The following is a 23515-nucleotide window of genomic DNA, read 5'->3' as shown; positions in this document are numbered from 1 at the left end:
CCAAAGAAGTTCAAATAGTGATTCACCCGATCTACGAGGCCCTTACAGAGGACGAGTTATTGTACTGGTGCTTGGGAGGAAACACACGAAATTCAAATGAAAGTTTGAACGCGTGTGTTTGGAAGTTAGCCCCCAATCATTTGCATTCTGGTGCGAAGACTGTGGAGACTGCGACTCTCCTGGCAGTGAGCAGCTTCAACGAAGGGTGTTCAGCAATTCTGCAGACCACGACAACGACGGACGTCACCCTGGAACTCTATTCGACGCAGTTCGCCAAGCATTCGGACGACCACCGGATTCGAGTGGTCGAAAACCGCTTGTCACCGGCCGTACGAGCGGCTCTGGAGCAGTGCAGGATGGCCCAGATAGAGCAGAACGCCCTCTATGAGGGAGAGGATGGACTAGCTTATGAACCCGGAATAACAGATTGAACGTACGTAGCATAATATTGCATTTATATGTAGTCAAACTTCAAACGCGTTTTTCTCGAAATGACTTTTTTTTTTTATTGAGCGGTATGGTAACTTCAAATCTACTGAACCGATTAGCATGATTCTTTACATCCCACGAAGCTAACTAAATTGTCTAGGGGTTGTACCCGTTTTATTCCGATCCATCAACTACAAATATTTTTACTTGGTTGACGAAGTCGAAAATCGATTAAAAACCCTATTTTTTTCAAATGGCCGCCATTTTGTTTCCTATGGTCCAAATAACTTAAGAGAGGTACAACTCGTAAAGAATCCTATGAACTTCGCTAACATCAACTCAATTTTGTTTTCAGATGAGCCGGCTCACCTGTGACATACCGCGTGTGGGGATCTACATCGAAATTTTGTTTAGTTCCGACGGCACTTTCGCCGTTGCTCTTCGACATTTCCAGTCGAAAAAATTTCAGTTTGTAGAGGAAATATCAATGACCACTTTGACCATATTTGACATTCATATCTATAGCACATCCCAAGAATAAAATTCTCAAAGAACATGCTTTATTCGTGGCAAAGATAGTAAACGTCCCCTTAAGCAATACAAGAGGAAAACCAATAATCTTGCGTTAAATGAACCAACTGCAGTGGCAAGCATTCAGGCACAGACAAGTCATCCACACTTTATTACCGTCGGCGAAGTCATATAAAAATCCTGAATTTATCTTTCCTGTCAAGTTTGTGATTATCGGTTTTTGGTTTATTTATATTCCGTTTTTATTTAGCGGTAGCTTGGTTTAGCTTCGACTTTGAAGTGTATTCATTATCGCTCGCGGTAGAAATTGTAAATAAAACCTGAAGATAGCTGAAGCAGCAGCGATTGTCGAGAGCTTCCAGCACGCAGCTACAAAACTGTTACGATTTACGATAACCTAAGAACTGAGACTCTTTAATTTCACTTGTAGAACCTTAGAGCCTGTAACAGTACAACGCAGTGCACAAGTGAAAGGTGGGTGTCCAACTCATCACGTACGAAATTCACAGAAATCATCACGCGTTGACGCTCTTACCGTTGTACTGGCCGTGTCTCCGTATTCACCAGGGAGCATCCAAAAATAATTTTCTGAAACTCCTATAGCCATATTCGGCGTCTACAATATCAGGCAGATCACTTTTGCGTGACAAGAAATATTCTTCACTTTTAAGCTTAAACTACTGCATTGACGTAGCTATTGCATTCGTTTGTTTGCAAAATATCATCAGTTTGACACAATTAACGTCGCACAACAGGCACATTAACATCGACAGACTGTAATAGCTACCGCAACAATATCCTCAAATTCCCAATCAGACTAACACGATACAGCGCCCGCTGTCTTTCGCGTCAAGATAAGAGTGATGATAATACAATGGTTGCATTCTATTCCGCGGTCACAGAGCATAAGTCGAAGATTTTTCTCTGCGCATCGAAACATGTATATAACGCAACAATAAAAAATACACATTTATTTAACGGAAAAATTGGCATATTAAAATGATGCCGAAACCTGCAAAAGCCCTAAAGAAATCCCAGCTGATACTGATATCGTTTTACCTCCAATAGCTGACAAACGTTTTGAAGCCATAACTAACAAAATAAAATAGCTTGCAGAAGACAACAACATCATTTGGGCATATTACACTCAAAAGCCAAAGACACAGGTACACCTGCTTAATACTGTGTAGGGCACCCGCAAGCACGCAGAAGTGGCGCAACATGACGTGGCATGGCCTCGACTAATGTCTGAAGTAGTGCTGGAGGGAACTGACACCATGAACCCTGCAGGGCTGTCCGTAAATCCATAAGAATACGACGGGGTGGAGGAGGCCTCTCCAGAACAGCACGTTTCCAAGGCATCCCAGATATGCTCAATAATGTTCATGTCTGGGTTGTTTGGCGACCAGCAAAAGTGTTTAAACTCAGAAGAGTGTTCCTGGAGCCACTCTGCCGCACTCCTGAACGTGTGCGATGTCGCATTGTCCTGTTGCAACTGCCCAAGTGTGTTGGAATGCACAGTGGACACGAATGGATGCAGGTGATCAGACAGGATGCTTACGTATGTGTCACATGTCAGAGTCATATTTAGACATCAGGGGTCCCATATCACTCCAACTGCACATGCCCCACACCATTACAGAGCATCGACCATCTTGAACAGTCCCCTGCTGACATGCAGTGTCCATGGATTCACGACATTGTCTCCATACCCGCACACATCCATCCGCTCGATACAATTTGAAACGAGACTCGTCCGACCACGAAACACGTTTCCAGTCATCAACAGTGCAATGTCGGTGTTCATGGGCCCAGCTTTGTGTCGTGATCAAGGGTACACGAGTGCGCCTTCGGTTCCGAAAGCAGCTATCGATGATGTTTCGTTAAATGGTTTGCAAGGTGACGCTTGCTGATGGCAAAGCATTGAAATCTGCAGCAATCTGCGGAAGGGTTGCACTTCTGTCACGCTGAACAATTCTACCCAGCGGTCGTTGGTGCCGTACTTGCAGGATCTTTTTCCGGACGCAGCGATGTCGATATCCGGATTCCTGATATTCACGGTACACTCGTGAAAGGATTGCACGGAAAAATCCCTACTTCATCGCTACTTCGGATATGCTGTGTCCCAACGCTCGTGCGCCGAATATAATGCCAAGTGCAAAGTCACTAAAATCTTGATAACCTGCCACAATAACCGATCTAACAACTGCGCCAGACACTTGTTGTCTTATATAGGCGTTGCCGACTGCAGCGCCATATTCTGCCTGTTTACATATCTCTGTATATAAATACCCAAGTCTATACCAGTTTCTTTTGCGCTTAAATGTACAATGATTTCGAAATCTGGAAAACCCAAAAGCAACCCCATCTCATACTGACGTCCTATTGCTCCCAATAACTGACAAACCTTTTGAAGCAATAACTATCAGGCAACAACAGGAGAGAACAGCACTATACCATATGAAGAAGTTCACTTCAGAAACAGTCACTGTGCCGCTCATCCACTGTTAAGAGTAACTAACAAAGCAGGAGAAGCCTGCAACTTAGCAGATGTGACAGCTGCCTTCCGTATAGACATGGAAATCTCCATTGACAAGGTATAGCATACGACTTCATACCTGAAATAGTACAATTAAGAGGTAACCTCATTGGAAATAGATGGGTAGTAGTTGAGGCTCAAAAATCATCGTATTTCATAAATCGGGAGTCCCCCAGGGTCCCCTCATCACCCCGTTGTTATAACCGACATGTGAAGCTGACATCCCAAGACCCAGGTGATGCAATCAAGATATTGCTTACTGGTGATATGGGGCCAGCTACAGTGCAGTCAGTGAAGAAACAAATTCGAAACATGATTCGGTAAACCGAGCGAGATGGCGCAGTGGTTAGTACACTTGACTCGCATTCCAGAGGGCGACGGTTCATTCCCGCGTCCGGCCATCCTGATTTAGGTTTTCCGTGATTTCCCTAAATCGCTCCAGGCAAGTGCAAGGATGGTTCCTTTGAAAGGACAAGGCCGACTTCCTTCCCAGTCCTTCCCTAATCCAATGAGATCGATGACTTAGCTGTTTGGTCTCTTTCTCCAAACAACCGAACCCAATCCATGATTCGGTAAATGAAGAATCCGACAAAAAGTCAACTTATCCTATTCAGAAATAGAAAACTTACTAATTGCCAGCAACAGGTCTCCCAAAATCTCATTGTTCGACTTCGCGAAAAAAAAATTAATGGTTCAAAATGGTTCAAATGGCTCTGAGCACTATGGGGATTAACATCTGAGGTCAGCAGTCGGCTAGAACTTAGAACTACTTAAACCTAACTAACCTAAGGACATCACACACATCCTTGCCCGAAGGATTCGAACCTGCGACCGTAGCGGTCGCGCGGTACCAGACTGAAGCGCCTAGAACCGCTCGGCCACAGTGGCCGGCGAACAAAAAATTACTCCACAACCAAAAGACAAATATCTTGGAATAATCTATGCGAAATCTTGAATTGACACAAAAACATGACTGAAAAGATTAAAGAAATTGGAGCACCAGTTGACCTTCAAAATATTTGTCCGACTCATTCTCGAATAAGTATCTCAATCATGGATTATCTCATCTAATCAGACGAAAAACAAAATCTATCTGCTTACCGGAGAACGCTTCGAATAGCTGCAGATCAACGCTTTCACCTCCCAACAAACTCCCTTCACGGAACACTTAAAACCAAGAACATGCTGGACGGAATAAAAGAAGAATTCACCATATTCGGGCTAAACAGACTACTTAACAATGGATTTAGAAAATCAGTCTTGCACTACAATGCTACATCGTTTAGTTTTCCGAAATTAAAATATACATTTTCTCCCTGCGTTATTCTCGAAGCAATATCGTATTCAACCCAACAGAATCCTTTGTAAATCACCGAAAAGTCAACAAACCGAGAACACCTACAAGTATTTGGAATGATGTAGCAGCCTGATACAGAAAGAACAATTTACTGAGCAAATTTACTTCAGTCAACTCCTATAGAAGAAAACAATGTTCCCTGCATCGACAAGAATTTCAAGGTTTCCATCTACTATACAATTAGACGGAAATATTCTGCATCAACAAAAGTCGAAGATCACAATGCAACAGTGTCAGGACCACTGAAATAATATGACATATATAAGGCGGACAAGAGGCAACCAATCACAGGTGGGGTTTTTTCAACAGAGGTTTTTCCATCACACGTAAGCCAGATGCAAGGATTTGGAATGAAGGAAACCTTATGAACATCATGTTCCTCTCAATTATCCATCTACATTCAGTTTATATTAAATAAGCGCGCAATTGTCCTAAATAAATGGGATCACTACAGTACGAACTACAAATATTGGCTGAAAAAATATTAAAAAAAGGTCTTACACTGTTACGAAAGGGTTCCACTACCGTGGATGCTTGTCCGTGCTGCAACGACAGTAACGCGTGCTCAACACCAAGGATACTACAATACACAGTAGGGGTAGGACTGACATATCTAGCTGGAATATCGGAGGGACAATCTGAGAAGGCGGTATGGAAATGGAGCAAATATTTATTTAATATAATTACTTTCCATTTAGAACACCAAAAAAAATGGTTCAAATGGCTCTGAGCACTATGGCACTTAACATCTTTGGTCATCAGTCCCCTAGAACTTAAAACTACTTAAACCTAAATAACCTAAGGACATCACATACATCCATGCCCGAGGCAGGATTCGAACCTGCGACCGTAGTAGTCCCGCGGTTCCGGACTGCAGCGCCTAGAACCGCACGGCCACAGCGGCCGGCATTTAGAACACAATTACATGGAACGTGTTGCGGCAGAAGTGATTGGTCCACCATATTTTTCGGAAGATCTCATCTTTTTCAGCAAATAGTTTTTCGTATTACGTGTTTGTAAAACTCCCTACAAGTCAGCTTGTAGTTAGACTGCCACTGATTCCACAGTCCCTCGCAGCATCCGATTTCTTTCATCAGTCGAGTGGGCTGGCATCAGCGAGAATACTCTTCCCACACTGGTGCCGTGTGCGGGAACGGAAAACTAATACTAGCATAATTTTAGCAGTTGGTATTTGCATTCAGGAATTTCGGTTTCCTTTAGAAAGTAAATCCACCTTTCGTCCTCAGAGTATCCAGAATTTCATTCTTCCGAGTCACGCTTAGTTTCTAAAAAGCTCTTCAGATACATATATTTCTGAAAATAATTGTCGCCTGAGACCTTCAGACCACTTTTAGTCAGGTATATAACAGTTTTATCAATCATCACGGAATTTGGGGTTTCAGATAGCGTCATCCTATCACGTACTTGATGTTTATTAGAAGCAATAGCCCACTTCTCTAAATAACCAAATGATACGGTGTAGAAAGCCATTGTCTCTTCCTCAAATTTCTAAATCAAATTAATTATTTCTTGGTTACGGTTCTCGTTCTTTAATTGATTCAGAGTCATCTTGGTTTGCATGTCATGAAAATCGGCGGATTCCCTTTCATTCCGATATCTTTGACTGTCGATTAATATATTTCTTATTTCAGTTGTAAGGACTTTATTCTAAAAAATTGTTTTTATGGCATTCAAAGCTGTCAACTGCGGGCGTTAACGACAGCCAACTTGTTTTTGAGTGAGATAGAAGAGTGTGATGATTGACATGAACATATAAGCAGAACTCTTTCAGCTTCTCCGTCCTTATCGTTTATACTGAGAAACAAATAAATATTTTCATGACGATTATTGCAATGGCGATAGATAATGCTGCAGCAACGCTTGTGGAGAATATGAGCAGGGCATCCAATTCCTACTACATTTTTTCTTGGTTCTTCTCTAATTTGGTGAAACTCATTCGATGAAACCCTCCGAAGTTGGTATTGGTACTAACTCCACAAAAAGCGATTAATTTATGTAATAGAATCTCCAGTTGCCTCAAGATGTCTGGGCAAAACTTTGCAATAGTCTACGATGATAAGTTATGCAGCAAATCAAAGTTCAACAGGTTCTATTGGATTCCGTCAGTTTCAGTAAAGTATTCAACACCTACAGGAAACATCGTTTCAGCATTGTGCTTCTATGCGTCGGTGCCTATGCCGTAATATATCGCAATTGTCTTATGCATTCGGAGATGGAGTATGGTGCGAGAATATTTGTAACAACCGCCGTAGCTTTGGTCCTGGTTGTAGACTGCTTTGCGGTGACTTTGGAGTCAAGATACATTGCGGCATTCAGTCTTACGGTACACTCAAGTGAACTGAAGGATTGATGATGCTTGACAGCTTTATAATCTGTTGTTAGCTCTGCAGCAGCCACGAGTAATTCTTCCTCAAAATCTTCTTCAGTCATGAATTTAGAAGTAGGCTTTTATGTCGATGCTACCGCGAATCTATTTGTATGATCCTTCGTACAGATCTGATGGCTCACATGAGGCCTTACCTCCGTCAGTTACTGAGATGAAACAGCTACAAATATCACACAACGCTTTCTGATACTTACGTCCATTCTCGACAAATTACCACTCTTTTGTGTAATCATCCCGAAAGAGTCACTTTCTCTATTCAATCTCAGCTTTTTCGTAAGATATGATAAGTTTATTCACGATAAAAAGTCGACAGTAACGCTTTACTCATTGAAGTACATGTCACTCTACACTTCACGCCCGATATGGTTCAAATGCCTCTGAGCACTATGGGACTTAACATCCGAGGTCATCAGTCCTCTAGAACTTAGAACTACTTAAACCTAACTAACCTAGGGACGTCACACACATCCATGCTCGAGGCAGGATTCGGACCTGCGACCGTAGCGGTTTCGCGGTTGCAGACTGAAGCGCCTAGAACCGCTCGGCCACACCGGCCAGCTCACGCCCGATATACCCTCAGCAAACACTTCAGACATTACTAACTTCCACTAGTTATTCGTATCACCTTTAGAAGGAATTGCCTTATCAGATCGCTGTTCAATTAGGAAGTGCCCGATTCCTCGGCGTGACGCTGCTTAAATAGTTCTCGAATGATGGCGCTGGATCTAGAAGGTGTTTGCATCGTCGACACGGGATACGCAACATGCAACGCTATATGTGAGACGACCTTGTTAACATAAACTTGTTGACGTAAATTAAACTAACTGAAACTGCATTTACATGTTGCGCTAACATATGGAGTTACTTCAGTGCTTGAGCCAAGTTCGTTACAGAATTTTTCAAAATTGGGACAAAAATTGGGTATCGTTGGGATGTCGGGACAAGAAGGTTCATATCGGTGATGGTCCCGATACATCGCATAACGGAATGGATGACAACAACCTTAGGTAGGGGTTATGCACAGCCGGGCTGTGAGCTGTGATGTCACTGTGGATCCAGGCCCCCTCCCCCGCCACACCACACTGCACTGAAGATAATAGGCACACAGCGCGCATATGTTTAACTCATACTCGGGTATGAATGTAATCGAGATTTTCCAGAGTTTGGTATATTATTATAATTTTTATTATCAATAAGCTTTATATTAGTTACAGCATTTTTTTCTATGGTTGATGAAATGGTAGAGTAAAGCTTCGAAAGGATGTCAACCTGTTTCACCGTCTCGGATGGAATTGCTTTTTTACTTGTGGGAAGACGCTCACAAAACCTAAGACCCCGTAGCCCTGTAGTATGGAGAAACCTCCTATGTCAGTCTAAACTCTTTAACTGTATTAACAGGCTCTCTGGAAAGTTATGATACAACTTTTTTTACTTTCTTCGTTTTCTGTCTTTGTTCAGTTTCAGTTTGAAGTTTTTTCTTGCTGATAGCACTCATTCTAATGAAAGTGCGTGTCCATATGAAACACATTAAAACAAAGAGAAATCTTTATAAGGAGGGCAATGTAAAGTTGCAACCTTTGGAATATCTTCAAATGACGAATTAGTGCACAGAAATTTCACAATCATATATTGTTGGCAGTCAGAAATAGAGCCCTGAATCACTTTTTGAACATGTTTTCATTTCAGTTACTGATCACTAAATCGACAGATACGATGCTGCAAATCTCAGTTCTTTTGCATAAGGTTTTTTACTTCTGTTTCTATAGCTTCTAATTGTTGGCATAAGGAAATGTTTTTGCATTCACAACAGTTTTTGTTTTCACGGTTAACGTTTAGTCTAGTAATAATTTCTTCATTAATTGGTAATATACTTACCTGTAAAAATATCTTCTACTTTTGTACCTTGGCTTCGTTTTTGTGCCCAAATACTTCAAACATTATTTGGCTCATTACTACTCTCTAAATCAGTGCCGAAGTGAGCAGGATTTAGAGTTGCAACAGCATCAATCTTCAACTTGCGATTCGAACAAATATTCAAATCCCTTTCATAATACTAATCAGTAAAAGCACTGAGCAGATATGAGCATTCTCAACTGTGGCATAACTCTACACTCTGTCGCCAGTCAGTAACGACACTTCACAGTGCCGGAAACACTTTTGTTTTCGCTCGTAAACGCAATTACGACAGAATACGCTCTGGCAACTGCGAGCTACTGAGCGCTGGTTGGGTTCACTCTGACGTCAGTGGCGCAGCTCACTATTGCGCATGCAGCTCGTCACCCTTACTGCGTCTTCTGGTATCTGCGGTCAACGCCTTTCATCTACTCGAACCATCACGCTAGTATCGAGCTGCGGCTGTCGCGCCAGACCAACGATGCTGGTAGCAGTTGCCGGCGGGGCAGCCGGACCAGCACAGCCGGCACCCACGTGCACTGCGAGCGACCTGCGCTGGTGATGGCCGAAACCTGATGTTATGAACCAGCTGCAGGGGAGCTTGCGAACACAGTGCCAGGTACACAGACCAGCCGCAACATTACGACCACCGACCCACTATGGATATAAACCCGTCCAGGCGACGGGAACATCACCTAGCGAAGAATTATTGCTAGTAGCCGGCCGCGGTGGTCTCGCGGTTCTAGGCGCGCAGTCCGGAACCGTGCGACTGCTACGGTCGCAGGTTCGAATCCTGCCTCGGGCATGGATGTGTGTGATGTCCTTAGGTTAGTTCTAGGGGACTAATGACCACAGAAGTTGAGTCCCATAGTACTCAGAGCCATTTTTTTGAATTATTGCTAGTCAGACACACGTATGGAGTGAGTGTGTTTTCTGTGTGTAGAATAAGGAAGAGACACAATGTGTCTGAGCTTGACCTAGGTCAGACTGTGAAAGACTCGGCACGAGCATTTTGGAAACTTCACACCTTGTCGGGTGTTCATCAGATGTTAAGGGGCTCCGGAAAGGCTCAAAATCATGAAAAGTCCAATTTTTACTTTTTTGCGTTTTCTGAATCTGCAGACTATTACCTTTTAATTGATATATAATTTATTCAATTCCGAAGACTACAACTATTTTTAAATTTTTTTTGAAATGTGTTCTACATGGGCGTGACCCACTGTGGCGCTGTTAAACTGCTGTCAAATGGTGTTATTATTAACGTCCGTGTTCATCAGGTACATTTTAGTGATGTGAGATAAAGTATGTGTTGTGGCTAACCTGTGATGGTTCAATATATATCGCTGGTGTGATTGTCGATTGTTTCATGATTATTTACTCTGTCGTTATCTCGAAAATATTCGTGATTAATTCTGTTTCTTGAGTCTCTGCTTTGTTGAAGTATGATAATGAGTAAAAGTAAAGGTATTAGAAATCCTCTGAAGGCTTTTAAGAAAAGGAGAAATGTTGGAAAGCCAAAGGTATGTGTTATTACTGTAAACAATAAAGACGATAACCAAGTGAGTGAACCTAACCTCTCAAGTACACTTGCCCATAGCAGTCAAAGTGGGAAAGAAAATACTTCACATAAGAAGCTTGGTTCAATGAGTGAAAACTCTGAATATTTCATGGGCGAATCGGATGTGAATGAAATATTTGATATGTCGGTTCTCAAAGGAATTTTTTCAAACTGTGTAAGATGTATTCATTGTGGTGAAGTTGGTCTGGAACTCTCCATAATGAAGCACGTAGGACTTGCTAGTGAAATACAACTGAAATGTGATAAGTGTTCATACATGACCACTTTTTGGAACAGTGTTGCAGTAACTGCAACTGAAGAAAATGGTAGCGAAATCTACGAACACAACAACGAGCGATGCTTGCTTTAGGCAAGGAACGCCTTCGGGCTGCAGACAGGGCTGTAAAGAGTCTAGAAATACAAGCAAGAGTAAACAGGAGGAGGAACAAGAGGAAGCTGGAGGAGGAGTTTGCAGAGGATGAAGATAATCCATCATATGGACCTGGAATGCACTAAAAAGTTAATCCAATCTTTGTCGCTCGATTCCCAAAACTTTTATTTTCTCATAGTAATTACATGTTTTCTAAGGATCTTCGAAACATATTTGTTTCAAACTCTCAGTAAATGTTACACAGTACCTTCTGCATAATTTAACACAGCCTTTTTCCAAAAAACTGTATATTTTTTAATATATAAATAAAAAATTGCAAAAAAATGTTGTGAATTTTCATTACAATTGAAAAAAAATCGTCTTTAATAACTGAACTAAAATTTTGTAAAATCCCTGTGTTAAGTAGTAGCCCATATTCCAATAAATAATGTGTAAAAAGTTCAACTACCTACCTCAAATACTTTGTGAGGAAAGATGTAATTTATAAGCGTTATTTTAACGTTGGAAGTATAGGGCGATCTGGAGCCCCTTAAAGCTGGGCAGAGTACAAGTGTGTCTCAACACACAGTGCATCGAACACTTCCAACGATGGACGTCCACAGCTGACGAACCCTACATGTGCCAATGTTAATGATTGAAATGGGCTCACGACCACCTACACTGGATGTTGACGCATGGTCAGAGCATTGCACGGTACGATGAAAGCTGATACCTTCTTCACTTTACCAATAGGAGAGCGCAGATTCTGTCATCTTCCAGGGGAACAGCTCCTCGACATCTGTACTGTGGGATACAGATAAACTGGCGATGGCTCCATTATGCTCTGGGGAGAATTGTTATGGGAATCAATGGGTTCAGTGGAGCTTGCGCAAGGAAACATGGCGCCTAAGGAGTATCGTACACTGCGTGCAGACTTATGCCCCTTCATGCCGATCATGGCCAGGAGTATGATGGGAGTCATTCGAGGAACACTATGGCGAGTTCCAATTGATGTGCTCGCCCCCCCCCTTCCCCCCAACTTGCCTAAACTCGATCGAACACATCTAGGATGCGATTGAATGTGGCGATAGTGCCCAGCGTTCACCTCCCCAGGATTACGTGAATTAGGTGATTTGTGTGCACAGGTGTGCAGCAACTCCCTCCATGGCCCCACTGCTTCTACACGCCCAAGTGTCGCAGCTGTTATCCATGCCAGAGGTGGACATACAAGCTATTAGAGAGTTGGTCATAATGTTTTGGCTGATCAGTCTAGCTTCCATATTTAATCACATCGTTTGCATTTTGGCTTCATTGATAGGGGACAGTGTCAGTACACGATGTTGCTTCATACTACCATAAGTTGCTGATTGTTATTTTATATTGTGACTGATCCTTAAGAGAAATTTTTCTATTGGGCTTTTTCCTTATAATACGTTGCTGCTTTTCACGGTAAGGTACTCTCTATACATGGTCTACTACACTGAAGAGCCAAAGGACCTGGTATACCTGCCTAACAACGTGAAGGGCCACCACGAGCATTCAGGAGTGCCAGAATACGACGTGGCAAGGACATGACTAATGTCTGAAATAGTGCTGGATGGAACTGACACAGTGTATCCTGTAGGACTGTCCATAATTCCATATGAGTATGGGGGGAGGGGGGCAGAGATCTCTTCTGAACAGTATGTTTCAAGACATCCCAGATATGGTCAATAATATTCATGTCTGGGGTGTCTGGTGGCCACCGGAAGTGTTTAAATTCAGAAGAGTGTTCCTGGAGCCAATATTCCCGACGTGTGAGGTATCGCATTGTCCTGCTGGAATTGCCCAAGTTGTTCGGAATACACAGTGGAAATGAATGGATACAGGTAATCAGACAGGATGCTCACATACGTGTCACCTGTCAGAGTCATATCTAGACGTATCAGGGATCCCATATCACTCCAACTGCACGTGCCTCACACATTACATAGCATTCACCAGCTTGAACAGTCCCATGTCAACCAGCAGGGCCTTGGATTCATGGCGTCTCCATACCCGTACACGCCCATTCACTCGAAACCTTGAAACGAGACTGGTATAACCACACAACATGTTTCCAGTCATCAACAGTGGAATTTGGATGTTGACTGGCCCAGATGACGTGTAAAACCATCTGTCATGCAGTCATCATGGTTACACGAGAAGACCTTCGGCTCCAAAAGCCCATATCGATTGAATGGTTTGCACGTTGACACCTGTTGCTGGCCCAGCATTGAAATGTGCAGTAATTTGCGGATGGGTTGCACTTCTGTCACGTTGAACGATTCTCTTTAGTCGTCATGGGTCCCGTTCTAGCAGGATATTTTTCCGGCCGCAGCGATGTCGGAGATCTGATGTTTTACTGGATTCCTGATATTCACGGTACACTTGTGAGATGGTCGTACACGAAAATTCCCACTTCATCACCACCTCGGAGATGCTGTGTCCCATTGCTCGTGCGCCGACCACTACATCACGTCCCAACTCACTTAAATCCTGGTAACCTGCCATTGTAGCAGCAGTAACCGCTCTAACAACTGCGCCAGGCACTTGTTGCCTTGTATTGGCATTGCCGACTGCAGCGCCGTATTCGGTCTATTTACATTTCTCTCTATTCGAATATGCATGCCTATACCAGTTTCTTTGGCACTTCAGTATAACACGACGAGATGGGTCAGTCGCACTACCGAGACCAGCCCTGAGAAGATCGACACCTCATCCAAATGGCATTGCAGGACAGATATGCGTCCTTGCCTCTGACGCAAAGGTGGAACAGTGTAACATATCGTACGCTATCGGGAGTGACAGCCCGTCGCCGTTTATTTCGACATTGGTTACGTGCGCATCATGACTTCGCTGCCTGTGTGTGACGAATGTGCAGAAACAACCCTGAGACGAGTTTTGTATAGAACAGCGTCACTGGAGACTGGAATGAACTCAGATAGCGTTTTTGGACGAATCCAGGTTCTGCTTGTTTGAGTATGATTGGCCGCATTTTGGTTCGCTACAGACAGGGGGAGGATCACTGTGAATGCATTCGCACAATACATAGAGAGCCAACTGGAGACCTTACGGTGTGGAGGGCTACTGTGTACAGCGACAAATCACTATTGGTGTGTGTCCGTGGCACTGTGACCCTTGTGACTGACGTGAATTACGTAGCCATACCCTCTCTGCACAACAGTCCAGACTCCATTTTTCAGCAAGACAATGCACGACCACATGTTACAACAGGAAATGTGCCTTCGTGGTGTCACAGGAGTTCAGCCTTTTGGTCTAGCTCGCAAGATTACCAGTCGCCCATCGAAAATGTGTGGAATATGGTAACCGGCCACTGTGGCTGAGCGGTTCTAGGCACTTCCGTCTGGAACCGCGCGACCGCTACGGTCGCAGGTTCGAATCCTGCCACGGGCATGAATGTGAGTGATGTCCTTAGGTTAGTTAGGTTTAAGTAGTTCTAAGTTCTAGGGGACTGATGACCTCAGATGTTAGGTCCCATAGTGCTCAGAGCCATTTGAACCATTTTTTGGGATATGGTGCAATGCCAACCACCACAGACGAACCAGGTGAATGCAGCATGGATGGCTATACCATAGGACCCTATTTTGCGCCATATACGTGTTGATGCCATCACGCATGGAACAAGTTATCAGTGCCCATGGTGGATACATGCTGAACTGAAGTGACTAAAATGCTAATCATTTCTACAGACCATAATATGTACATGTCCTGGGAATACGAACGTTCTGTCTCTAGTCGTTCGACGTGTCTGCTGTTTTTTCTGAACATGAGTGTAAATAAATTGTAATGTCCCTGGATTATAGTCCACGCCAGAGGGGAGGATTCATCACTGACCAAGGCTCTGCTCTGCGAATTAGGAGAAATGTTTCTTCAATTTCAACATCAGTATAATCGACCCCACACGTTATTAAACTGTACGGATTCTATACATGGGTATCGTTCATGCCTTTGGTGTTTCTTATGGTAAAACGCATAGTACAGATTAGTGCAAGCAATATCTCTTAATAAATGAAGAAAAAATATATTTGTTATTGTTCAGCATGTAAAGAAGAATCAGATGCCCTGTTACGTTAAATGATTACTCTGTCTAATATCGGGGAACAATATGATGTCTGTGAATTCAGGTTGAGATTTCTTCAGACAAAATACGTGTTTATAGAAAAAAGGAAAGTTTTTCCCTTGAAACTTACCTGTGCACTTAGTTCTTGCTTTATTTTTTGGCACATCATCTTGGTAACTACCACCATCCTTATCAATGAGAATAACTCTGGTTTCATAAACTTTCCCAGGGAATAACCCCATGATTTCAAATTCGGTCATGATTCCAAGTTCTGTTTCATTAGGAATTAATCTTGGAGATAACTTTGACCAAACATTTTGTTCCTCTTCCTGCAAGAAGAATAATATAAAATTTCTAAGTCAAGAATTATACAGTGCAAATTAATTTCGTTCACACTTCAAATTCAGAATTTCAAATGCTTATTACGCTTACTTGTGTCATCATTGTATATTTGGCCATGATGACAGAATAATGTGTACTTAGCTGGCAATATGATTACATCTGCATCCACATCTACATTGTTACTCTGCAATTCACAGTGAAGTGCCTGGCAGAGGGTTAATCCAACCATATTCAAGCTACTTCTCTACCGTTTCACTCTCTAACAATGCCTCTGAAAACCAACGCATAATTCTTTCCGTGTGATTGCTCTCCTTTTATTATGATTATCGTTCCTCCTTATGTAGATGGGTGACAACTAACTATTCTCAGACTCTGGAGACAAAGATAGTGATTGAAATTTCATGAGAAGGTCCTACTGGAGCGAAGAACGCCTCTTGTTTTAATGACTGCCACCCCAATTCCTGTGTCATATCCGTGGCACTCTGTTTCGCGTTAACACAAAACGTGCTGCCCTGCATTGAACTTTCTCGATGTCCTTCGTCAATATTATATGATGTCGATCTCACAGTACACAGCGATACTCCAGATGGTCGACAAGCGTAATGTAAACCATCTCTTTAATAGATCTATTAAGTGTTCTAAGTGTTCTGCCAATGTATCACAGTCTTTGGTTTTTCTGCCCCAACACATTAACTATGTGATCGTTCCAATTTAAGTTGTTCATAATTGTAACACCTAAGTATTTAGTTGAGTTTACAGCCTTTAGATTTGTGTTATTTATCGTGTATTCAAAATTTAGCGGATTCCTTTTACTAGTCATACGGATGTCTTCACACTTTTCATTCTTTAAAGTCAAACGCCACACCGGGCAAGATGGAGCAGTGGTCAGCACACTGCACTCGCTTTCGGGAGGACGACAGTTCAGACCCGCGTCCGGCCATCCTGATTTAGGTTTTTCGTGATTTCCCTTAATCGCTTCAGGCAAGTGCATCGATGGTACCTCTAACAGGGCATGGCCGACTTCCTTCCCCATCCTTTCTTCATCCGATGGGAGCGATGACCTCGCTGTCTGCTCCCCTCTTCCAAAAATCAACCAACCAACCAACCAACGAAATACCACTTTCTGCACCATACTGATATTTTGTCTAAACCATTTTGATCATCTGATGACTTTAGAAGACTGTAAATGCCAGCATTGTCTGCAAACAATCTAAGGAGGCTGCTGAAATTGTGGCCTAAATCGCTTATGTATATAAGGAACGTTAATGGAGACCTATAACACTTCCCTGGGTTAGAGGGACCCCCCCCTTGGGCGAAACGATAAAATACCTGACGGCTTACCAGAGAGGACATTATCATCGTTGATAAAGAACGTCCGTCCTCAGAGACCAAAAACAGGAAAAGTTAACGTAATATTGGTAAACTGCAGGAGTATCCAGGGCAAGGTTCCTGAATTAGTATCTCTTATTGAAGGAAATAGTGCGCGTATAGTATTAGGAACGGAAAGTTGGTTAAAACCGGAAGTGAACAGTAACGAAATCCTAGACACAGAATGGAATATATACCGCAAGGATAGGATAAACGCCAATGGTGGAGGAGTATTTATAGCAGTAAAGAATTCAATAATATCCAGTGAAGTTATTAGCGAATGCGAATGTGAAATAATCTGGGTTAAGTTAAGTATCAAAGGTGGTTCAGATATGATAGTCGGATGCTTCTATAGACCACCTGCATCAGCAACCGTAGTAGTTGAGCGCCTCAGAGAGAACCTGCAGAACGTCGTGAAGAAGTTTCGTGATCATACTATTGTAATAGGGGGAGACTTCAATCTACCAGGTATAGAATGGGATAGTCACACAATCAGAACTGGAGCCAGGGACAGAGACTATTGTGACATTATGCTGACTGCCTTGTCCGAGAATTACTTCGAGCAGATAGTTAGAGAACCAACTCGTGAAGCTAACGTTTTAGACCTCATAGCAACAAATAGACCGGAACTTTTCGACTCCGTGAATGTAGAAGAGGGTATCAGTGATCATAAGTCAGTGGTTGCATCAATGACTACAAGTGTAATAAGAAATGCCAAGAAAGGAAGGAAAATATATTTGCTTAACAAGAGTGATAGGGCACAAATCGCAGAATATCTGAGTGACCACCATCAAACGTTCATTTCTGAGGAAGAGGATGTGGAACAAAAATGGAAAAAATTCAGAAACATCGTCCAGTACGCCTTAGATAAGTTCGTACCGACTAAGGTCCAAAGCGAGGGGAAAGATCCACCGTGGTATAACAATCATGTACGAAAGGTACTACGGAAACAAAGAAAGCTTCATCATAGGTTTAAGAGTAGTCGAATCATAGCTGATAAGGAAAAGCTGAACGAAGCGAAAAAGAGCGTAAAGAGAGCAATGAGAGAAGCATTCAACGAATTCGAACATAAAACATTGGCTAACAATCTAAACAAGAACCCTAAAAAGTTTTGGTCATATGTAAAATCGGTAAGCGGATCTAAATCCCCTATTCAGTCACTCGTTGACCACGATGGCACCGAAACAGAGGACGACCGAAGAAAGGCAGAAATACTGAATTCAGTGTTCCGAAACTGTTTCACTGCGGAAAATCGTAACACGGTACCTGACTTCAGCCGTCGCACGGACGCCAAAATGGAAAATATTGAAATAAACGATATCGGAATTGAAAAACAACTGCTATCACTTAGTAGCGGAAAAGCATCCGGACCAGACGAGATACCCTTAAGATTCTACAGTGATTATGCTAAAGAACTTGCCTCCTTTCCATCAGCAATTTATCGTAGATCGCTGGAAGAACGTAAAGTACCTAGCGACTGGAAGGAAGCGCAGATCGTTCCCATTTTCAAGAAGGGTCATAAATCAGATGCGAATAATTATAGGCCTATTTCGCTTACGTCAATCTGTTGTAGAATAATGGAACATGTTTTGTGTTCTCGTATTATGACGTTCTTAGATAATACAAATCTCCTTCATCATAACCAACATGGATTCCGCAAACAGAGATCATGTGAAACTCAGCTCGCCCTATTTGCCCAAGAAATTCACAGTGCCGTAGACACTGGCGAGCAGATTGATGCCGTATTCCTGGACTTCAGGAAGGCATTTGATACGGTTCCGCACTTATGTTTAGTGAAAAAAATACGAGCTTACGGAATATCGGACCAGGTTTGTGATTGGATTCAGGATTTCCTAGAAGAAAGAACACAACATGTCATTCTTAACGGTTCAAAATCTGCAGATGTTGAGGTAATTTCGGGAGTACCGCAGGGAAGCGTGATAGGACCTTTATTGTTTACAATATACATAAATGACTTAGTTGACAACATCGGTAGCTCCGTGAGGCTATTTGCAGATGACACGGTTGTCTACAAGAAAGTAGCAACATCAGAAGACTCGTACGTACTCCAGGAGGACCTGCAGAGGATTAATGCATGGTGCGACAGCTGGCAGCTTTCCCTAAACGTAGATAAATGGAATATAATGCGCATACATAGGGGCAGAAATCCATTCCAGTACGATTATACCATAGGTGGTAAATCATTGGAAGCGGTAACGACCGTAAAATACTTAGGAGTTACTATCCGGAGCGATCTGAAGTGGAATGATCACATAAAACAAATAGTGGGAAAAGCAGGCGCCAGGTTGAGATTCATAGGAAGAATTCTAAGAAAATGTGACTCATCGACGAAAGAAGTAGCTTACAAAACGCTTGTTCGTCCGATTCTTGAGTATTGCTCATCAGTATGGGACCCTTACCAGGTTGGATTAATAGAAGAGATAGACATGATCCAGCGAAAAGCAGCGCGATTCGTCATGGGGACATTTAGTCAGCGCGAGAGCGTTACGGAGATGCTGAACAAGCTCCAGTGGCGGACACTTCAAGAAAGGCGTTACGCAATACGGAGAGGTTTATTATCGAAATTACGAGAGAGCACATTCCGGGAAGAGATGGGCAACATATTACTACCGCCCACATATATCTCGCGTAATGATCACAACGAAAAGATCCGAGAAATTAGAGCAAATACGGAGACTTACAAGCAGTCGTTCTTCCCACGCACAATTCGTGAATGGAACAGGGAAGGGGGGATCAGATAGTGGTACAATAAGTACCCTCCGCCACACACCGTAAGGTGGCTCGCGGAGTATAGATGTAGATGTAGCCTGATATTACTTCCGTTTTACTCGGTAGCTTTCTGTTATGACGAAATGTGAGCTTTCTGTCAGGAAATCACGAATCCAGTTCCCAACTGAGACGATACTCCATTGGAAACTGATCTGATTAGAAGTCGCTTGTGTGGAACGTTGTGGAAGTTGCACTCAAAACAAGATCATTCAACAAAGTACCAACACAACTCGGATGTAAAGAAATATAAAAAAATTATCATCAGTGACTGATAGTGTGAAGCAGTTGTTTGTGAAGGTAAATTTAATGTATTCTTTAAAATGATATATGTCAAGAAGGATAGAAGGTAATAGTCCAATGATCAGTGCTGTTTTGGCCCAACAGTCTTTCATGAATACCACTTGTGGAATGCGTAGTGACACTGTTCAATAATTACGTTTATTTCAGTCCAAATAATAAAAGAAGTAATAAGTACCTCAATGAAATTGTAGCTGGAGGCTGCTTTTTGTAAATTTAGAGGAAAACCAGTAGGTAGATACACAAGCAATTTAATTCCTTAATAAAAGTCTTGGAGCGTTTGTAACGCAACAAACAACCAATATGTGTGGAGGTAAATTTTAAACAAATGTGACAAAGTAGGCTATTTATCTCATACAGAATTACAATGAGCCAGGAAGAAAGATCTTCGTATGACCCAGGAGGGTGGTAATAGCGATGAGTTGCTCCAAATCGCTTTGCTTCTTTGGCACCTGATAAAGATTAATACAGATTTCTTCTCCATGGATCTTAATTCCTACACCGAATTTATCTTTTGTTTCCTTTTCTGCTTGTTGAGTATACAGACTGAATAACACCGGGGATAGGGTGCAACCCTTCCTCACTCCTTTCTCAACGACTGCTTCCCGTTCATGTCTCTTGACTATTATCACTGCCATAGCCTTTCGCCCCTTGTATTTGACCCCTGCCACAGTCAGAATTTGATAGAGAGTATTTCATTAAACATTGTCAAAAGCTTTCTCTGAGTCTACAAATGTTAGCTTTATAGTCAGTACATACCGCTATTTTAAGACGCACAACAAAAACACGAATTTCTTAAGCACCCTGTGAACAATGCATGATTCGTTTTCTGAAACGGTTTAGAGGTGTTCGGATTTTTCTGTTACATGTGCTTCAGATTTTTTTTTTTCAACTTTCACTTAGCTTCTCAAAATTCGTTGTCTCTCTCATGCTCTTTACTGTCAGTGAATTAATAAAGTTGCAAATTTAGGTTGGGTAGATTAACAGCATACTTTCAACAAATTCTCTCTTACTGTTTTTGAAAGCTTTCAGACCTCTGTAAGTATGCTGTATATTTATTTCTTATGGCACTGTCATTGAAGATTGGCACTACAATAATGGTACAAGGTCTTTACCTGACCCGAGCGTTAACAGAGAGAGTGTGTTGTCATGTAGGACGTTGTGTGTACACCTGGTGGGCAAAGTATTGCTTTCGTACTGTTAGTCGTGGCACACACTGGCTGGCGAAGACTGTGAACTGCGACGCGACCAGTGAGGTGAAGATTAGAACACTCGCCCCGTATGGTGTCTGTTTACAGCTTGTGAAGGTTGCTGCAAGTGGCATGAAATTCTGTGCTGCTCCGTATGGAATCCAGGCCACCGTTGCCTTCCAGGAATCCTTGGAACAGTTTGCAGTCTTGTGTGAATGTATGGGTAAGGAAGGTGAGCTGCCAGACTGATATGTAAATCGCAGTGGTACTAAGGCTGTCCGGCTCTCCATACATGGCAACAGAAAAAGGGAAGTTGCAGTGGGCCAGCTAAGTTACCTGCTCGTTTCGTAATTGTTCTATGTTAAGGTTATTTCCAATGGGTTAATCCAATACTCGGTTTGAAATGTGACTTGTTTTGAGTGTTATCTTAGCTGAGACAGGAATTACTGACTGTTAACTGACAGTAGATTAACTGGTTAAACCAAATGTTGGTATGAGTGATGAAGTATTGTTTAGACAAAAGAAAGTTTTCGGTTGTCAGTTGACCTGAGCCAGCTAGTGGTTGGTGTTAGTTAGCAATACAACCGTCAAATTTAATTTGGCCATCTTAATAGAAGCTGTTAGAATAGTTTTGATTGAGCATTCAGTTTTAAAAATTGTAAATATTTCGTTATGGTAAGTCATTTTGTTTTAGTCAATGAGGGATTGCTTTCATTGTACATTAAGGTCGGCTGTTTTGGAAAGTCAGCGAGGAGAAGGCGTTAGTTAACGATGCAGTTGTAGTTTATTGATGATGATATTTATACTAAAAGAAGACTTTCCTTCAGGGTTTGAACTTTGAAGGTTTTTAAATTCATTATGATTATGTGGGCGCGCGGGATTAACTGACCTGTCTCAGGCGCTGCAGTCATGGACTGTGCGGCTGGTCCTGGCGGAGGTTCGAGTCCTCCCTCGGACATAGGTGTGTGTGTTTGTCCTTAGGATAATTTAGATCAAGTAGTGTGTAAGCTTAGGGACTGATGACCTAAGCAGATTTCACACACATTTGAACTTTTTTATTATAAGTGTTTATTAAATTATATTATAACGATCAAAATAATTTGGTGAAACTTCAGTCGTATGTTTGTTGCCCCAATCAACCTGCAAGAGCAAGGAAAAGGTTCAGTAGCACTACAATTTGACAAATGAGAACCATTAATTGTTTGACTTTATACAGTTTCCTATAAAGCTCACAAAACTTGAAAAATAGTTTGAGCTCATTTTTATCTTCAGTAATAGGAGAGTTCCTGATAGCTTCTATCCTGGTTAGTGGTTTTATCCTCTTACTAGTAACATAGCAATCAAAGCTCACATGGAAATATTCTGTGTTCGTTTTACGGACGTGCTGTTCCAGAGCGGAACTGTAGAGAAGTAGCTTAAAGGTGGTTCGATAAACCCTCTACCAGGCACATAATTATGAATTGCAGAGTAATGACGTAGATGTAGATGAGTGTGTTGATGTCCTTGAAAAATTGAGTGATCTCATACAGGCACAACATACAATACCTTGGTTTTATGCATCATAGAACGTTATGCTGATGTTGCTACCATGTTCTCAAAATACTCTTCAATCTGAATAGGGTTTGGCAGTACTAGTAACGCCCAAGTAAATATGATTTTTGGTTCGGTGCCCAGGCACTGCCATTGGTACAGTAACCACAAGAGCCTCATCATCTGGTACTCATTTTTATTGTTCCTTTGCCAATTTATAAGACAAATAATTCTTCCGTTAGTGACTTGATGTAATGCAGTACTTGGTGCAGCCCTTTGTACACTTATGAGTCAGTCCTACTAGAAAATTGGCAGTGCATAATAGGAGTTGCTGGTAGTTGTCCATCAAGTGAAATGGACCTTGTATTTCCTGTGGGGTCTATGCAGGGGATGACAGCCCTAGCCGAGGAGCCCATAAATCGTTTTATCTGTTTCAATATTTCAAGATCTGATACGAAGCCCTATGATGAATCCTACATTGCATTACCAGTTGCACAGCTCAGTCGTCTGTTTCTTACGCAGGAAATGAACACTTACTTCAAAGATTCTGCAAGACAGTCAGCAATAAAAAAAATTCAAAAATATTTCGAACAATTATTATGTGTTTCATTAAGAAAATTACTGGAATTGAAAACCAACAAATACAGAAGACCTGTATGTTCTCATGTGAAATTCAAATTCAAAGTTATAAATTTATGATTCACATGTATAAATAAAATACAGATAAAACTGGCTCCTGTTCAACAAGAAATTAGAGTACTGTATAAAAAAGCATCACATTACTTTCCAAGCAGACAAGAGACCATATAATT

At 42.0% G+C, this 23515-nt stretch overlaps 1 protein-coding gene across 3 annotated transcripts in view; it reads right to left on the bottom strand.

Annotated features, from left to right (window-relative positions):
• LOC124553634 overlaps nt 1-23515 on the bottom strand; it is a 518253-nt gene that overhangs the window by 157447 nt on the left and 337291 nt on the right. For all 3 annotated transcript variants that reach the window (XM_047127501.1, XM_047127504.1, XM_047127503.1), the window contains one exon: nt 15317-15515. In XM_047127501.1, the coding sequence (XP_046983457.1) occupies nt 15317-15515 (199 nt within the window). The remainder of the gene's footprint in view (nt 1-15316; nt 15516-23515) is intronic.

Source organism: Schistocerca americana, chromosome 11, assembly GCF_021461395.2.
Source record: "Schistocerca americana isolate TAMUIC-IGC-003095 chromosome 11, iqSchAmer2.1, whole genome shotgun sequence".
In the NCBI taxonomy this organism is placed as follows: domain Eukaryota; kingdom Metazoa; phylum Arthropoda; class Insecta; order Orthoptera; family Acrididae; genus Schistocerca; species Schistocerca americana.
This window is presented reverse-complemented; position numbering and strand designations above follow the sequence as displayed.